An 18681-nucleotide genomic window follows, 5' to 3' on the forward strand; every position below is an offset into this window, starting at 1 on the left:
TTTTGCAGGCTCTCTCCTTTCTGGCTCCCATCACTCCGGTTGGCCAAAGTGGAAGCACCGAGAGCATGGGATCTGCTGGGTGCTGACTTTTTGTCAGCTGCTCCCTGATAATGCAGCCCTGCTGTCCCCAGAGTTTTGGCATAGACACCTCAGGGACAGCGGTGGTTTTCCAACCCCCAGCACAGATATAAGCAATGAAAGACCCAAAGGCATCTCCTCATCCCATTGGTTTCCACTTAGCTCGATGTCTGCATGCTCTGGACTCATCCTTCAATTGCAGAGTCATTAAGGTTGGAAAAGATCACCAAGCTCACCGAGTCCAACCCCAACTCATCCCCTCCATTGAACTGCATCCCTCAGTGCCACATCTCCGTGTTCCCTGAACACCTTTGGGGACGGTGACCCCACCACCTCCTTGGGAAGGCAGGAGGGCAGCTCCAGCCCCACTGCCACCCATCTGCAACACCCCAACCCCACTGCCTCCAGCACCCCCAGGCAGCAAGTGCTGCTCAGAAAGCTGACGTTCTGAATTGCAAAGGGACTCAGAGCGGTGGCATCACGAACAAAACCCTTTTTTCGCATCACGAACAAAACCCTTTTTTCGCATCACGAACAAAACCCTTTTTTCGCATCGCAGCCCATTAGTGGCACAGAGCAAGAAAGCAACAGCGAGCCATTTAAATTGTAGATTCTGACCTTTATGCTTAAGATCTTTTCAGACATCCTGTTTACATCTTTGTGTGTGTGTGTGCGTGTGTGTGTTCTGGCACTTCGTAATCCTCAAAATGAGATTTTATGCTGTCTTCTTGGTGGTTTTTTTTTTTACTATTATAATGCCCCATGTCTTCCTCCTTTTCCCCATTGAGGAGCCTTCCAGAAACAGCCCCAGGGAATGAGAAATATCTGGGAGCCCATGGATCAGCACTGCCACCTCCCTCCAGCGGTGGCCTTCTGGACGCAATCCCATGTACATGTATGTACCCAAAGAATGTCACCCTGGTGCTGCTTCCCCTGATAAGGATGTTTAAAGAAATGTTGATGTTGGCTTTTGGCTCCGAACCCAACATCCTTGGCATAGAGGAGGGGTGGCACCGTTACTTGGGGACACTTCAGAGTGATGTCAAATGTCCCCCGGCGATGGGTTAAGGATGGAAAATGCCATTCAATGCCTATAGAACATGGCCAAACTGAGGCTCTGGAGTCTGTGATCCAGAATGATTCCCATTTACACCCATGGGGAAGGTCTGTGGGAGGCATTCCTCCAGCCCAGTATCCCCCAGTGGCTCCTAGACCTCCCTCCCCCCCCCCAGAAAAAAAACCCAAAACACTGAGTTATTTTTTTTGCATATTCTAATTTTAGCCATCATCTCTGTTTTCTCTCTCACACAGCCACGCTCAGAGCTGGCTTAATTCTTCTGCACGCTGCAAAACCCACATGTTTGCACCTCACGGACACTTCCTCACCGCTCCCCCAGCTGTGAGATGCAGAGAGAAGGCGACGAGGTCTTTGCAAGCAGCGAACTTCCCTCCTGCTGATGCCCATCCGGAGAACGCACGGCGCATCCCAGTAGGATCTGCAATTTGGGATTGCAACGGCTCACCGGGGGGAGCTGCAGGGATGGCAGCCCGGGTGGGAGGGAGGGCAGGAGGGAGGGAGGCCACACCGAGAAACCCAACACGATAAAAATAGCGCCAAGCAGAGGCAGCGCTCCCCATCTCGGTTTCCTATGGAAACGTCGCCGCCGTCCCTGCGTGCGTCCGCCCGGGGCAGCTTCGGATGCTCCATCGCACATGGATGCTCCGGCAGACAGCAAGGACGGCGCTGAGGCTGCAGTTTCCCTCTGCGGGAGCATTCCCAGCCGCCGTCCTTCTCTCGCAGCTCAAGGCCGACCGACGAGAGCCCGGAGGCTGCCCCGCACGCCGTGACCCCATTGCTTTGGGGCCATCAGGAGGACAAACCCCCCCGTCCGGCCCCCGTACCCCCGCCTGAAACAAAGGCGCCGGGTGGGCAGCAGAAGGGGCCATGGCACGGAGGGTTCCTGCCTTCATCACACCAACACAGAGGTATTCCTCCAGATTGGATCGTTCCGGGCGTGGAGAGGCTGTGGGGTGGCACTGGGTGGGCTCAGAGGGGCTGCCCTCCAAACTCCCCCCCCCAGCACTAAAGTTGCTGAGAGAAGCGTGGGCTCAACCCCTCTCTCGCTATGTTTTACCATCCCAATTTTTGCTGCTCGAGGGGAAGTTTCTAATTGATTTTTTTTTTTTTTTAATTAATTGCTCTGGCCTCAGATAAAGGGGCAAACCTTATTTTTCGGTCCCGGCTGGAAAATCCTGGGCTGAACCTGAGCGGGTGGGAGGTTTGAAGGGGTCGGAGTGTGGGTTTAGTAGGGTCGGGTGGGTGCTGCAACCCTGCATCACCCAGAGGGACCGTGCACCGAAAAAGACCTATCTATAAAATAAACAACCGAAGGGCACGGAGCAGCGGTAGGGAAGGAGTTAAGCGCATGCAGCGCTGTAGGACCGAATCGCGGCAGCTCCGGGCTGCGCTCAGCCTTGCGGCCGAACCGAACCGAGCGGAGCCCAGCGGTGGGGGATGGCCCGGTTGGGGTCGAACCGCTGCCCGCTGCTCCCCCGGCCCCGCTGCGGCGAAGCAGGGACAGAGATATCGGAGAGCGCTGGGTGCAGGTAGAGGGGGTGATGGGGGTTGTAAGCGAGGGGGTGGTTTGATGGGGGGGGGAAGGGGGGGGGGGTTAAAAAGAAAGAAAATAAGGAAGATATAACATCCCCCCCAAATGTGGCAGTGGGGCTTTGCACTGCCTTCAGCTGCCAAAGCCATGGGTTTGGGTTTGGGTTTGGGATCGGGTTTGGAGAGGCACAGGGACTCTCCTCCTCCCCGCAGTCTGCAGGAGACTGGAGGATGGCAATCTCCTACCACGAGCCTCCCCTGTTTATCCGATCCTTTCGGCATCTGAGTGGAAGATTTGAATATAAAGCTAAAAAAAAATAATGCACGAAGAAGCGGGAGGCAGAGGGGAAGTGTGTGAAGGTTACCTTGAGCTCAGCACTGCTCTCCATTCCTGGCACCACAACAGGGTTAAATAAAGTTTCCTGGCAGTGTGGAGCTGGGGAGCACTCTCTGGTAATGGGGTCCAGCCCTGGGATGCTCCTACCCATCCCCTGCTCCTTCCCCCTGACTCTGCCATAACTCCTGGGCAAGTTGTGCCCAGTTTCCCCTTCCCATGGGCACGTTCCTTTCCCCCGGGTGTCTGGGACCTCAGCCATGCACAGGGCAATGGAAGCAGCCAGGCTCTGGCTGTGGATGCGCAGTGACCCCATTGTGTCACCCTACACACAGCCACGGGGCAGTGGGATGCGGTGGCTCCGGGGCTTTTCTGTCCCCTGGACACTTCGATTTGGGAAGCACAGCAGAATTTGACTGAATGGAGGCAGCCCCAGATGCAATGCAAACCTTTTGCCATTGCACGTTGGGATCTGCTTCAGATTCTCTTGCCTATGTGGGGCTATACGAGCACCAGGATGCCATAGTGATGGGTGTGCAGAATAAGAAAGAAATCAGCCCCTCTGGGAAGGAGCTCTAAAACGAGAGCTGCAAGAACAAATCTTCTGTACTGTATTCATTTAAATAGGCTGCAGAAGGCATTGTCTGCTGCTCCAAAAGCTCATTTTTCTAATTGCCCCTGTGCTGTGCGTAATCCCAGATTACTGAGGGTTGAGCAAAGCCCCCATAGCAGAGGGCAAAGCGTGGGCTATATGGGCAAATTATGTGAAATTTGGGGCTGTCTGGGGGGGGCGCAGCTACCAGCCCTTGGCTGATGGGCCCCATGGGCTTTGTGGGGTTTATGCCAATATAGGCAGCATGGGGTTGGTCCTGTTGGTAGTGCTTATCCTCTCCGGTGCACGTCTTGGCTCACTAAGGCGTATTGAAACCCATAACTGGATTTTGCAGACTGGGCATAAAATACCTAGAACATAATATGTATTAAGACTCATTAGGTTAAGCCAATTCCCAGCTACACAGAGTCATTTGAATGGAGTTAAATCACCTTTTTCACAGAGCTTAAGTGTCGAAAGGGTGCCAGCGTTGGGGATGGCTCCTTCTGCAGCTCTGGGACTGAGGGAATGGGAGGGAGCCAGGAGCACTGAGTAACGTGGCCGAGATAAGAAGCAGTGTCCCCAAACTGTTGTTGGATGACGTAGGACCAGCCTGGCCCTGTTTGCATCCAGACAGGTGTGCAGGAAAAGGTGTGCAGATTGGAGAGGCGAAATGGCTGGGAGGGACGCACAAGGAGGGATGCTCCAGTGGGATGCATGGGAAGGATGCTCCAGGGAGGGATGCTCCTTCCACCAACCCTCTCAAGTTGTGCAGGAGGATTCCTGAGTGCTGGGGAGAAGACAACACTACTGCAAAGTGCCAGATGGCCGTGGTGTGGGGTGACTGCATGCTGTTGTCACAGCGTGGGGTGGGCGCGTAGGGGACACCCTGCGTGGCAGTGGGGACATGGGGACACCCTGCAAATGAGCACTGCGCACTGACTCATGCACAGCATGCAGCAGATTTTCCATGCTGTGCCATGGATCCTCTACACCATGGCCTGGATCCCGCATGAAACACACGGGATCCCGTGCATCATGCATTCCATCTTCCATGCTGTGCTTCAGATCCTGCACAGCAAGAACTAGATCTTGCATGGCTTGCCCTGGCTCCTGCAAAAGCTGCGTTGCATTCTGTGGGACGTGCATTCTATTTTGCACACTGTGCACATTTCCAGACCCAAGGGTGCTGCCAGGGTGCAGGACTGTGCTGGGGGAGGTCCTTGCCCACATCACACTGCCCTGCCCACCTCCTCCAGCCCATCACTTGCTATTTTAAAGCCCTATTCTTTCCCTGTCCCTCCGATAAGAAATGCTAATGACGCGATGAAATCGGATAGTTCAATTGCCTTCTTCTCCTAATGGAACTCTTGTGTTCGTTAATTTGCTGTTTTTAATGGGCTGATTGTTCTCCTGCGCTGGGGGAACCACGTGAGCACTTCAGTGTGTTTTGCAGTGGTCAGATGTGAGGTGGTGCTTGAAGGCAGCTGAACCTTGTTGCTCACTAATTGTGGAGCAATTTGAAGAGGAGGCCCAGGTGTATAAATTATCAGCTCTGCATTCCTTCGGATTATGAGCAACTGCTGAGTCCTGCTGGGATCTCTGCCTGCTATCCCTGGGTGCCAGGGGGATGAACCTTGGGAATTAAGGAGGTAGGCAAGGATCTGGCTCTGAGGAAGGGGGTATTTTGAGTGCTTCTGGGTGTGAACCCCATGGTTCTCCCCATGCTAGTATCCTAGAGAGCATTGCTGGGAGCATTTGGGCACTGGGGATAATGAAGTGAGGAGGGCTGGGGAATAAAGGAACCACCATGGGGTGGGTTTATAACAGTGTTATTGCATGCTGTTGGCCCCAGTGATGCCCTGAACCCCTGCTGGGTCAGAATGCGGCTCTGCTTGCTGTTTGTAATCCTTAGCCAGTGAGGGAGCGGTAAGGCAAGAGCATTATCTCCTCCAGACAATTAGCAGAGGCATTAATGGAATATATGCAAATGTGCAGTAATTGACCTGCAACTCCGCAGTTCATGATGGAGAAGGATGAGCTCCAGATGGCTTAATGAGAGTAATTGAAGCCCCTTCTTTATATGCGATGTTGCCTTGCTGTAGCCTAGCAAGAGCAGAGCTGGGGCTGGGGGGAGGTGAATGGGGACATGGGGATAGGAACATGGAAAGGGACAGCTGAGCTTGGAAGCGTCCACTGATGCAGAAGCTTAAATAGCATGTAGTCTCCTTGTTTGGCTGCTACTCTGTCTTTACTCTGCTTTTACTCACTTGCTGGGGCTGGGGAGAGGTCAGCGTGTGGGGACCATGGGCTGTGGGTCCCAGCGGATGGATTCTTTGTGGGCTGCACATAACTCATTCAAGAGGTGATTGAGTAACTAGGCTGGGAACACAAATTAAAATATTTATGTATAATTCATGCCATATGTTCCACCAATATTTTTTATTTAATCAACTGAAGACAGATGGCAGAACATAGAGGCCATTAAACTAATGGCACTTTGTTTTTCCATTTATTTTCCTCTCCTTTCCTAAAATAAGATGAGCAAGTGACAGGCAGCAGAGCCATAGGTCATGGGAATGATGGGGCCCCCACTGCTGCTGTGACACGGTGCCGGTGATGTGTCCCACTAACAAATGCCTCCTCCTTGGTTTGCAGGTGGAACTTCCTCACCCTGAGACTGAAATGAATGGAGAACCTCAGGGCTGGAGATGCACCCAGGGACTTCTCACTGCTCATCTGCAGGGTGCACAGCCCTGATCATGATAGAGATGCTCGTGGGATCATCTGCTGCTGAGAGCTGCTGCACCAACTGATCTGCTCCAAAGCTCCACCCTTCCCCATGGTCCTCCATGCTGCTATGTTCCTCTGGAGGGCTCGTCCGGGAGGGGAATAATGCAGAATCCCCCACAAAGGAGAGCATCTCCCTGGCCCTCCAGGAGGGATGAAGATGCTATGGCCAAACTATGGGTCAAATTCCAGCGCTCCTTTCGGCGGAGACCTGTGCGCTTCTTCACGCTCCTGGCTCTCTACTTGGCGGCTGGCAGCTTGGTTTTCCTGCACGCTGGCTTCACTGGGGAGCCCCGGGTGGCGGGGAGCCAGCGCAGCCCTGGAGCGGGCGAGGGGCTGGGACTGCCCTACCTGGGGGCCACGCGGCTGAGCCGAGGTTTCTCGGAGGTGACAGTGGGCCGACGACGTGGGCACTGGTTCAAGGGCATGGCCAAGGAACCAGCAGAGAGGAGCAGAGCGGGTGACTACGGTGCAGCACGGAGCCGAGCACCCAAGGGCCGGGGCGGCCGTGACAAGGAGGAGGACAGAGGTAAGGGCTGTAGTGGGGTACCTCTGGGGTGGCCTTGTGCTGAAATCCAAGGAATTCTGGTCTTGTGTCATGTTGGTGAGATGTTTCTGAGCACGTGGCACCAATATATGTGTATTTGTTGATAAGCTGTATGGATGACATGATGAAATTGGGTTGTCTTCCTTCCCAGTGGGTTGTTGTGCACACCCAAGGGTGCATGTGCCTTGCTTTGGAAACCACTGGTCCAGAGAATGCTCTGGGGAGGATTGTCTTCTTCATCCCTCCCTTCCCAAATACCGATCATCCAGTGCACTTATTCCATTTTAGCTCTTACCCTGTGCGTTGCTGTGCTGTAGGTTGCAGCTTGCGGTGATGGGCACTTTGAGGCTGCCTGATGGGGAGATACACGAGGGCTGTTCTGACAGATGAAAGCACGGAGATATGGCTTTTGGGGACGTGATTTAGTGGGGATGGGTTGAGAGTCGGACTCAGTGATCTTGGAGGTCTTTTCCAATGTTAATGATTCTATGATGGGTTGATGGTTGGACTTGATGATCCTGGAGGTCTTTTCCAATCACAACCATCTGATGATTCTGTGACATCTCAGCCTCAAGAACACCCATCCTTTGGAATTTCAGGATCAATCTCATTGGCCCCAATGAACGCTGAAGCCCAACATGCATGCTGGGTTTGGCCAGGAGCTCCCTGCCTGTGGTGTGGTGTCGAGCAGGAGCGTTATTAATGAACAAGCATAAGTGAATGCAGTAGTTCTCATTGATTTTTAAAATGTCATCTATTTATCCCGAAGGCAGCTAAAGGCAGAGTTCCATGCTCACTGACATGCTATGAGGCCGCGTGGTGATGTGAGACCGTATTGCACCCAGTGCCTGCAAAACCCAGAGAAACACAGAGGGAAGCTTCCACTGTGCCTCTGTCTTTGGGGTTTGCCAGGCAAGCCCCCTCCCTGATGGTTTCGTGACCCCTTGTCGAGGCAGCAGCTCACCTTTCTGGTTCGATGGGGAAGCTGTTAGGATTTGTTGTCAGTAATAAAGTGGGTTGGTGAGGAGCAGCAATACAGCTTGCCACAGTACAGTGCACCTGTGACAGCAGTGTAATGGATCACCGTGGTATTTAGGGCAATCGCTGCAGTATTATCCATTATAGGAAACACAGAATGAAGTCAGCAGTGGAGTGGTAACTACTGGAAAGGTGTTTAGGTGTTGTCGGGTTCTCTGCTGTCTTCTTGTGTCCCCTGAGCCCCACAGGATGCATCATGGTTGCTGCACAGCACGAGAGCCAGGATCTCCCCCATGTCCCTGCCATCCTGGAGCAAGGTTGTTCCCATGCCTTGGTGCCAGGGGTGTCCCATTTATTTGAGTGCCTGCAGATTTCTGCCTGCCTGCAGGTGGAGGCTGAGTGAGGCTGCTCCAAGTGATGGGGCTCTTAATGAGAAGGGAAAACTGCTTGTGGTGTTTAAGGCACTTTCTCCTGTTAAAATGAGACTAGAAGAAGGCTCCCTATGGATGACGTTCCTGCCCTCGTGCTTGCATCCCACTGTGTTCATGTGGTATGCAGGGGCTATGGAACACTCTCTGTGCCATGTGCAGCCATGATGTCTTGTTAATGCCAACTGACACATCCAAGACCTTGCCAGATGGTTGGCGAGAAGGAGCTGTCAGTCACCATGAAAACCTGTTGTGCCTGTATGCATTGCTGCCTCCAACAATCAGTCTTTGCTGGGCTCCTCCAGCTGTGGTGCACGAGCAAGCTGTGGCACAAAGAGTGGCAGTGGCCAGAGGGGGGTTGCAACATGGAACACTGGGCTTGATTTGATGCATCCAGATAATCCTTGCCTGTTGCTGGAGGTTTCCTGGTGGTGGGCACCATCTGTGATGGTGCTGTGCACAGTGGTTTTGGGAAAGCATCTGCAGAGGAGCTTCGTGGGGCTGGGGAATGGCTCAGCCTTTGATCAACGAGCTGGAAAATCAGGGGCAGGTATTTGTTTCAAGCATCACTGCAGCACAGCCCTGAGAAAACACCTTGGTTCTGTATTTAGCTCACTTAACAGCTTGAGCAGGGGAGGAAAGAGGGTGGACAGATGGGCAGTGGTGCTGCCCAGCTCGGGGTCCACCCAGCAGCCAGCCCCTCACTCCCCCATTGTCCTTTCATCTCCCTCATCATTCCAGTTGCCTTCCTAATAAGTTGCAGCACACACATGTCGAGAGCGATGGATTGAACGTAATGCACATCAGTCATTGGCCCTGTGAAAATTGCCAGAGCAATCCTGTGCTGGTTAGATCTGTCACGAACTAAATTAGCTGACCTGCCGAAACCTGCTCAGCGCTGCGGAAATGCCAAGTTATGCTGAGAGCAATTGGGAGCAATGAACGATGACTGCGTGGTGGTTCGAGTTATTAGGAATGTTGCTTTCTGCCTTCCTCCACCCCATGCCTGGGCTGGCTTGGAAAACTGGACTGCAGCATGGATGGGGTTGTGCACAGGGGCATGGCAGCAATGGGGTGCAGGATGTGGGGCCGCTGCAGGACCCTCAGCAGATGCACAATGCAGGCAGGAGGTGGGAAATGGTGGTATTTTGGTAGGGAGGGCGTGCTGTGTGAAGGCATCTCGCTGTTGGTTTGGTGTAGGGGTGGAGAAGCACAGCTGGATGGGTGCTGTCCATGGTGGGCACAGCTGGATGGGTGCTGTCCATGGTGGGCACAGCTGTGAGGAAGGAATGCAGTGAGGGCATAACTGTTTGTTCTCAGATTATTGGAAAAGGCTAAATTTATTCAAATGAATGATTTCATTGTAACTATTTATTCAGCTCTGTTCCCTGTCCACCGACCATCCTCGTTTGCTCTCAGCACAGCCATCGCTCTTTACTTTGCCAACTGTTAGTGCTGGGCAAATATTGTCTGTGTTGATGTCTGGGGCTGGGGAAACATGAGTTCCTGGCTGAAAGAAATTTGGTTCACACTGCATTTCTCCCTAACCCAATAGCTCTGCTCCCATCCATGTCCTCCTGAGGACCCTTTGGTTCCTCCCTGTCCTGTCCTGAGTTGCCAGAGCACTGCAGCACATCCCTATTAGAAATAATAATAATAAAAATCCTCACTATCTGCAGGCTCTGACCCTCTCCTCTCCCTCCCCAGCAAGGTACATCGGTTGCTACGTGGACAACACTCGGAGCCGCACGCTGCGTGGTGTGTCCTTCTTTGACTACAAGAAGATGACAGTCTTCCGTTGCCAGGACAACTGTGCTGAACGGTAGGGTGGGGAGCGAGCACCACACCTTCATTGGTTTCCATGCATCCATTGGACTTCTCTGCTGCCACTGCTCCCTGCCCCAGCTGCTCCTTGCCCTTCCCCCCTTCTTTATTTTCCTTTAGATGTGTGTCATTTTGATTTTTATATATATGTATATATTTTTTTTCTGGGAATGTGAGAAAATAGTTTTACTCCTCAAGAAAAGGGTCAGGGGTTGATGGGCTCTGTTCAGTGCTATTTTCCTATGGTCCAGGGGGGCTGCTAGTGCCCAAGGGTGGTGCTGGGCTCTTCTGGCCATGCAGTGGTGGCCTCACCACCAATCCATTCCCTCCATCAACATCTCCAGACACAGGGACTGTCCCTATCACAGATCTTAGCCCAGTACCAACCACTGCTCCCTGTTCCATGCCCAGCACTTACCCCTCTCCCCCCCCAGGGGCTACCTGTATGCGGGGCTGGAGTTTGGTGCTGAGTGCTACTGTGGCCATAAGGTTCAGGCACCCAACGCCAGTGAATCTGAATGCAACATGGAGTGCAAGGGTGAACGGAGCAGCACCTGCGGCGGGGCCAACCGTCTCTCCATCTACCGCCTGGAGCTGGCCCAGGAATCTGCCCGACGCTGTAAGTCCATGCTCCCTGAAAATGGGGATCCTATTTGGGGGTCAAATCCTGGTGTCCCCGCTGGTGGGTGCGTTACTGGGGGTTGTAAGGCTCTATGAGCAAAACTATCTAGGAAATGTGATGAAAGTGGTTCAGTAATGGACTTGTTCCACTGACTCAAGCTGTATCCCTACAGCTGGTCATGCTGGCTGATGGCAGTGGGATTAACTCCATCTGGATTTGGTTTTTTGGGTTCCACCACGTGTTGTAGTAGCCCATGAGCCAGGCACACCTCACCGCAGGGGCATTTTGGTTCTTACCCATTGAAGGATGCATTCCTGGGTAGTTTTCCTTTCCAAACATGTCCCAGAGAGAATCTAGGTAAAATCCACTTAGAAAAAAGTTAACAAACTCAACCTGATGGGTTTGCTCTCCCTGCAGATGGCAGTGCAATATTCCGGGGCTGCTTCCGCCAGCCGGACAATGTCTCCATCGCTCTGCCTGCCAGCCAGCCCATGCCCAATATGTCTGTGGACAAGTGTGTGGACTTCTGCACTGAGAAGGTACTGAGGCTTGCACACAAAACGGAGCCAGCTGATGTGTCGTGCTAGATAGATCTGCATCCCATTTAGTGTGATGTTGTTATTTGCAAATGAAGAAGTTTGTTGTCCTGTGGCTCATCAAAGGCTGCCACCCTGAGGGGAGGAGATTTTGCTCCTGCCTGAATGCTTTGCCTGAGATCAGCGGCCCTGGCTCTGCCCTTGGGCTTGCAGTAGGCCTCCAGCAAGATCATCATAGAATCACTAAGGTTAGAAAAGACTACTAAGATCATTAAGTCCAATGATCAACCCATTCCCACCATGCCTGCTCATAGAGTTGTTGAGGTTGGACAAGACCTCCAAGATGATCAAGCCCAACTACCAATCCGTCACCACCATGCCCAATAACCCTTGACCCTAAGTGCCACATAAATTACTTGAATGGGGCTCTGAGGATGGCTCTGTCCATGTGCCCATCTCTGCAGGAGTTCCCGCTGTCGGCGTTGGCTGGCACTGTCTGCCGCTGTGGCTTCCCCACCACGCTTTTCCCCCTGCATGAGCGTGAAGATGAGCAGCTCTGTGCCCAACGCTGTGCTGGAGAGGAGTTCGAGAGCTGTGGCACCACTGAGTTCCTGCTTGTCTACCAGACCCAGGTGCAAGGTGGGCACGGGATGGGGGCACTGGGTGGCTGTTACTTCATCCATCCCACAGGCAGCTGCTCTGTAATAGCTATTTGCCATTCATTAGAAATCACGATTTATTTTAATTTCCCAGGAAATAAATCGTCCCTTGAACAAACACTTTTAATTACTGCTTAAATCAGATGCAGGAAATTGCAGTTTGCCATCTGCCTCCAATGAGATCCTTCCTTGCTTGGGTTTTTTCTCCTGTCACCAAGCCGTGGTGTGCAGCCAGCAGGTGAACCCACCACTAAGGAGGAATGAGCCCACCAGTACGTTGGAAATAATGGGCAGGGGAAAGACTGAGAGCAAGCATGGAGTGCCCAGAGCAGCTCCTGTCCCATGCAGAACAAAGGGACAGAAGAAAGGGATGGAAATAAAAGTTCAATATTGGTTGGAATAGAGGGAGATGCTGCAGGCTAACCCCGTTTTTCCCCTCACAGACAACCGCTGCATGGACCGCCGGTTCCTGCCCATGCGCTCCAAGCAGCTCGTTGCCCTGGCCAGCTTTCCTGGGGCTGGCAACACATGGGCACGGCACCTGATTGAGCTCGCCACTGGTTTCTACACTGGCAGCTACTACTTTGATGGGTCTCTCTACAACAAAGGTGAGTGGGGGGTGTGATGTGATGGAGCTGGGTACCCAGCTTCCACCGTATGGGTGGAGCCAGGTAATGCTGATGCTGCTCTGCACCACCTGGCCTATCCTGGTGAACCAGGGACCCAACCTCACAAGCATGACCTCTACCTGTAACCTCCCTGTGCTGTGTTTTAGTCTTTGCAAAGTACAATTTGGACACAGCTGGTACATCTGCATTGCTTGAGTGTGTTTCAACCCATGGTGGGTGTCGGAACTTTGGGGCAGTGTTCCTTTGTTTACTATTGCAGCAGCGATGGGAGCCGGCCTCCTATGGAAAGGCTGCAGGGAAGCTGCTGCATACAGGATTAAACAGCAAGGAGAAATTTTAAAAGGAAAAAAAATCTTGAGGCATGCAGGAAGCATTTTCAGGCAGAAGCCAGCTCCTCCTAATAACACATGCTGTTGCAATGGAGGAGAAAACATCAATTCTGCCATTTTACAGCCATTTGCCACAGTTTTATTTGTAAATCTTGCAGTGCCAGCATGCATGTGAAAAGCCACCACGTTTTGGGCTTTTTCCCCTCTGAATTCATCATGAGAACTTAAAAACAGCAGCGACAGCAATGATAGCTACAGCAATGTTGTATGTACTCTGTCTGACAGGGTTCAAGGGTGAGCGGGACCACTGGCGGAGCGGGCGGACGATCTGCATCAAAACCCATGAGAGTGGCCAGAAGGAGATCGAGGCCTTCGATGCTGCCATCTTACTGATCCGCAACCCCTACAAGGCGCTGATGGCAGAGTTCAACCGCAAATATGGGGGGCACATCGGCTTCGCTGCACACGCCCACTGGAGGGGCAAAGGTAGGAGTGGGCTGGTCCATGGGTAGCCAACCCACGGTGCCACCATGTTGGGTTTCTTGGGGTGAGGAGCATCCTGTAGGCTTGCAACCAGTAGGGTTATTGTGCAATTGTATGGTCGTTAAGGTTGGAAAAGACCTCTAGGATCCTCAAGCCCAACCATCAACCCATCACCACTATGTCCACTTGTAGAATGTAGAATCGTTAAGATTGAAGGCCTCCAAGATCACTGAGCCCAACCTGCCCTCACCATGCCCATTGTGTCCCTCGGAGCCACATCTCCACAGTTCCAGGGGATGGAGAGCCCACCACCTCCCTGGGCAGCCTGTGCTGATGAATCACCACTCTTTCTTTCCAGCCTGACTCTCCCCTGGCCACACTTCAGTGCTTCAGTGTCTTGTAGTGAGGAGGTTGGGTGGGAGAGAAGAAATTCTGCCTCTTACAAGCAGTCCTACGAGGCAATGAGCCTCAATGCAGATATCTCGGTGCATAGAGAGAAAGAAGAGATGGAAAAACTAATGGCACTGGTAGAATATTTCCATGCATCACTGCAGGGCTGGGACAGCCTGTGCTGTGCTGTCACCAGCGCAGGGAAACCTCCTCAGGGCAGACTTCTGCAGGGTGAAAATCACACCATAGCTGCTTATGGCAAATTCCATTTTCCCCCCTCACCCCCCTCCACACCAGTGGGTTTGGCATGCCCGGCTGCTTGGGGAGAGCCACCTTCCCATGCGCAGACAGCTTGCAGAGGCTTGTTAATTATAGCAATTTACAAATTGCTGTTGTGGAATTGACTTCATTGGAAAGAGTTAAAATATTTAGCTTGATTGAACATCTGCTACCCTTAATTCGGAGTTTATTTAAGGGGATCTTTTTCTGTTGTTGCAGTGATGTGCCTGGATTTCGTTATTACCATGTGCTTGATGCTGGCAAAGGCATTTTGGTTATGAACTGAGCCCTCCCCAGCATCCAAACACCCCCTCCAACACCCATAGGGAAGCCCCCTGGGCTCCAGCCCCATACAGCTGGGTACAGCATGTCCCATTGTCGCTTCTCTCATCTGTACCCACTGCGGTGGGGTGCAAGAATTGCTCCTGGTTCATACGCAACCCAAGGAGGATGCATGTTTTAACGTGTCTTTACCACCTGGGTCAATTGTCAGGTTAGTTGAGCTTTAGCTCAGCTTGCTTGGAAAGAAGGTTTGCCATTGAGGTCTTTAGATCGGTTGAGGTTTGTTGAGAAGCATGGGTTGCTGTGGTCCATGAGCCCAAGTTTCCCCTGCAGAAAGCCCTGATCTCCTCAACATCCCACTCAATTTCCTTCCCAAATTTTGGGGAAATTCAATAGATGTTGGAAAATGCTGGATGTGGCCATGAGCAGCCAGGATTTTCCTTCCCTTGGCTACAAGCAAGCAGAGGCTGGAGGCTCAGCAAAATCCCTATTTTGTTCCGTGACATTAATTTTACGATGTCCCTGGAGCAGTTCCAAAGCAAAGTTTTATGTGATATGATTACACAAGGTGAATTGTCCTGTATCTGTTTAATGAAAGAGATACTGTGTTTAATGATTCTTTGGGGAATTAAATGCAGTTCAGCTATTAATCAGGCATTGGTTTCTTGGGGAAGAGAGGAAGAGGCAGATACCCGGAGCTTCATGCATCACGAGCCACGTGCAGAGAGCATCTCCAGGAGAGTCGTTGCTTGTTATCGATGTTTCATTATCCTTTTTTATCCCAATTTTTATGCGAAGATCAATTAGCCAAGAAACTGGGGATAAGTGAGACATGCCAGTGTCCCAGGAGAGGTCTTGCCTTGCGAAGTCCCTATAGACTGAGCCACCAGAGCAGGGAGATAGCGACACGAGGATCCCAGGGCCACCTGTTGCTCACCCTCACTGTCCCTGTGCTCCTTGCAGAGTGGCCGGAGTTTGTGGCCAACTATGCGCCGTGGTGGGCGACCCACACCCTGGACTGGCTGCGCTTTGGCAGGAAGGTGCTGGTGGTGCACTTCGAGGACCTCAAGCAGGACCTCTTCACGCAGCTGAAGCGCATGGTGGGGCTGCTGGGCATCGCTGCCTGCGAGGACCGCCTGCTCTGCGTCGAGGGGCAGAAGGATGGCAACTTCAAGCGCTCGGGTTTGAGGAAGCTGGAGTATGACCCCTACACCCCTGAGATGAGGAAGATGATCAGTGGATACATCCGAACGGTGGATGCAGCTCTGAAGCTCCGCAACCTATCAGGGGTGCCGGATGACTACTACCCGAGGTGACGGTGATGGCTGGGGGACCTGCCCCTGCCTGGGGAGGAAAGGATTGATTTCCTCTGCCTGCTTCCACCCAGTGGGTGGCTTTCTTGTAATTCTCCATCTGCTGCTACGAGCTGTTAATCAACCCCTTGCATGAGAAGCGCTCGCTCCCCAGCCATTGCTCAGCTTGCTTGGTTGATACTTTCACAGAGCTGGGCACCGAGGGGCCGCACAGTGCCCTGCCACTGCTGCTGGTCCCTATCCCCATCCTGCAGGTGAGCCCCTGCCCTGCTGGACACTGTGGGAGTAGGTAAATTGGGTGGTGTGGGGCTACGTAGCTCCATCCCACTCCCACATTGGCTGCTGCAGCATCCTTAGCAATGCAAGCAGCTACTTGCTTGCATGGATGCTGCATTGTAGTGGCCCTGCCCCAGGGGCCATGAGCTGGCTTTGGTGGCAGTCCCTATGCTTTGTGCACTCCCTGAACAGCTCCTCTGGGTCTCCAGGAGAGATGGAGATAATTCCACCAAGGAGGAACACAATATGAGGAGCAGCACCCTGGGATGCACTGAGGTGAGGTGGTCATGATGCACTGGGTGGGATATCTGTGGGTTCTTTAGGAGCCACCTATGTACGTGGTGATGGGAGCACTGACCCAGGGAAAGAGCAGCGTGCAGGACCTGTGGGAGCACCCATTCCTCATTGCAAAAGCTCCCAAGCCAGAAAAAAGCCTAGGATGCTGTTCTGAGGAAGGGCGTGGGGGCAGTGGTCGGGATGAGAGGTGGGCCACCTCTAAGCCACAACTGTGCCACGGAGTGCCTGGGCATGGAGCACAGCTTCTGCCGGGGGAAGGAGGAAACCAAAGGAGCTCTGTGCCTGGAAAATATCTGCAGAGCTGGCTCTGTGCAGGCCTGCACGCTGCCCCAGTCACCCCACCACAGCTGGGTGCCCACCCTCCCTCAGATGGATGGAGGTGCAAAAGCCATATCTTGTCTGCAGCCTTTTCTAGAGTTAGATACTCAACGATTGGCTTTTAACTCTTGATGGTGATAGACATATGTGCACAGGTCCAAAATCTACAGACAGCAATTAACCTATATTCAAAGAAAGAGAAGAGAACTCCACTGGAGAAGGAGATTATCAATAAAATCTATTTTTCTAACGTGCGTGCGGAGCTGACATGGCCTAAGGGGCAGGATGGGGGATCTCTTTGCATGGGGAGCTGCTCGCCCACGAATGTATTTTGCAAAGAGCGTGCTGGTGTCCCCTGTCCTGCACTGCAGGCTGGTGGCTGCCTACCTCTGTCAGAACAAATCCTCAGGTCAACCCAGCTATTAAAGGAGTTGTGTTGCTACCCTGTTTCCCTGTGTGTTTGTGGGGCCACGGCCTCAAGGCTGGCTGGTGTGACATCTGGTCCCAGCGTTAATTGCATTAATGGCATCCCTGCATTGGGAGCACTGATGAGGCAGTTTGGTCCTGGCAGCTTTATTACCCTATCGGTGTCCTTAAGGGAAGGTTTATTCGGGCACGTCGTGTGGGCAGAGATTTACTGCCAACTTTATTTCCATTGCCTCTTATCGTGCCTCAGGCTCTATAAAAAGAAGCGTTTCGGTGGGATTTATGCTGTTCCTCCTGGCCAGCTGCCCTTGGGGCTGCAGCTCCTGTAGCACCCTTATTTTTTGGTGGTGTGGGGCATCGTTGGCTCTGCCCAGCATCAGCTGTGAGAGGCACAGCACTCCCAGGTAGTGAAAAATCTCTTTTCTGCAATGCCTGCTAGCTCTGTCAGCAGCTATGGGCTGGATGGGTTGCTCAGTGGTTGCCCTGGCAACAGTGCCTGCACCAAAACTGCCCGCATTCCCCCCAGTGCTGCGTGGGTTTGGTGCACAGCCAGCAGCAGTGGGAGGGGAGGGGAGGGATGGAGATAGGGATGGGGATAGGAGTCTGATAGCATGAGTATGGGGATGGGAGAGGAATGGAGATGGGATTGGGACGAGGATGGGAAGGGATAGGATAGGGAGCAGCTCCCTTCCCAGCCATGCCAGCGACCTCTTGGGATGAACTGCGCCCTCAAACAGGGCTCCTCTTTCTCCCAAATTAAATGGCACGCTAAGCTCATGCTGCTCCTTAAACAGGGGGGAGAAACGACCTTAGCAGCATAACACAGAAGCTGCGACAGCACTTTCACAAAAGCCATAAAATGTATGGGAGATGAGGGTTATAAATCTGAGCAGCAGTAATATTCACCTCCTACAAAAGAAGCATGTTTATTTATCGTTTTCACTATTTTCCGTAAAATTTACAGTTGATGATCTGCCTGAATGCAGTGGGGATAATTTAAACATGGCTCCAGCCCTCCTGGCACTGGAGAAAGGGAGATGATAACATGTTTATTCTATTTTTTTTTTTCCTTAAATCCATTTCCAAATAAAGGGTGAGATTTATTGGGGAAGTAAAGCACAGCTTTATTTGGAGGCTGTGACAGCTAATTGAAAAAGAACAGTCATTAAAGGACGGTAATGTGTTCTACAGAAATGATTTTGGTATATTCTGGAGTAATTTCCCAAATGGTTGTACGAAATGAGAACCAGCCCTGAAGTTATGCAGAGATGGGAGAAAGTGGGGAGGGAGAACAGGGGTCCTGGGGGTGGTGACTGAAGGGCCCAGAGAATGGGGTGGGAACTGGAAACACAGGGATGGAGATGGGGGTCCCCGGGCTGAGGAATCCTAGGGGATGGAGACTGTGGGTTCAATGGTACATAGACAATGACCCAGGAATGGTGATGAGCGTCCCAGGGCTGGGGTTTGGGGTCCCAGCTCCTAAATCTCTCCTGTCCAGCTGTGTGCTGTCATAAACCCTTCACCACCACATGCAGCCCGTGCATGCCAGATCCTATCCCCGACACATGGAGCTGCAGTGGGAGTCAGGTGGGATGCTCAGCACTCCCAGTCCGTCACTGAGCCTGCTGCTGTCATTAATAACTCCTATTTTAATCAGCAGAAC

At 52.5% G+C, this 18681-nt stretch overlaps 1 protein-coding gene across 4 annotated transcripts; it reads left to right on the plus strand.

Annotated features, from left to right (window-relative positions):
* Nucleotides 1-1484: 1484 nt before the first annotated feature.
* WSCD2 (WSC domain containing 2) lies at nucleotides 1485-17034 on the plus strand. 4 transcript variants are annotated; one of them, XM_040648496.2, is made up of 10 exons: nucleotides 1485-1567; nucleotides 1880-2064; nucleotides 6271-6931; nucleotides 10063-10177; nucleotides 10614-10798; nucleotides 11219-11340; nucleotides 11802-11976; nucleotides 12440-12604; nucleotides 13240-13440; nucleotides 15352-17034. In XM_040648496.2, the coding sequence occupies exons 3-10, from the start codon at nucleotides 6508-6510 to the stop codon at nucleotides 15702-15704; spliced, it is 1740 nt and encodes a 579-aa protein (XP_040504430.1). In that variant the 5' UTR covers nucleotides 1485-1567; nucleotides 1880-2064; nucleotides 6271-6507; the 3' UTR covers nucleotides 15705-17034. The 4 variants fall into 4 exon arrangements, with proteins under 4 accessions (XP_040504430.1, XP_046757255.1, XP_015131022.1 ...); XM_046901299.1 differs by lacking the exon at nucleotides 1485-1567 and having other exon boundaries at nucleotides 1711-2064; XM_015275536.4 differs by lacking the exons at nucleotides 1485-1567; nucleotides 1880-2064 and adding an exon at nucleotides 2528-2685.
* The last annotated feature ends 1647 nt before the right edge of the window (nucleotides 17035-18681 follow it).

This window comes from Gallus gallus, chromosome 15 (genome assembly GCF_016699485.2).
Source record: "Gallus gallus isolate bGalGal1 chromosome 15, bGalGal1.mat.broiler.GRCg7b, whole genome shotgun sequence".
NCBI lineage: Eukaryota > Metazoa > Chordata > Aves > Galliformes > Phasianidae > Gallus > Gallus gallus.

Coding starts and splice junctions, on each gene's coding strand:
- WSCD2 (XM_040648496.2), top strand. CDS start 6,508: ATGCAGAATCCCCCACAAAGGAGAGCATCTCCCTGGCCCTCCAGGAGG. Junction 10,178..10,613: donor CAGGACAACTGTGCTGAACG/GTAGGGTGGGGA, acceptor CTCCCCCCCCAG/GGGCTACCTGTATGCGGGGC. Junction 10,799..11,218: donor CCAGGAATCTGCCCGACGCT/GTAAGTCCATGC, acceptor CTCTCCCTGCAG/ATGGCAGTGCAATATTCCGG.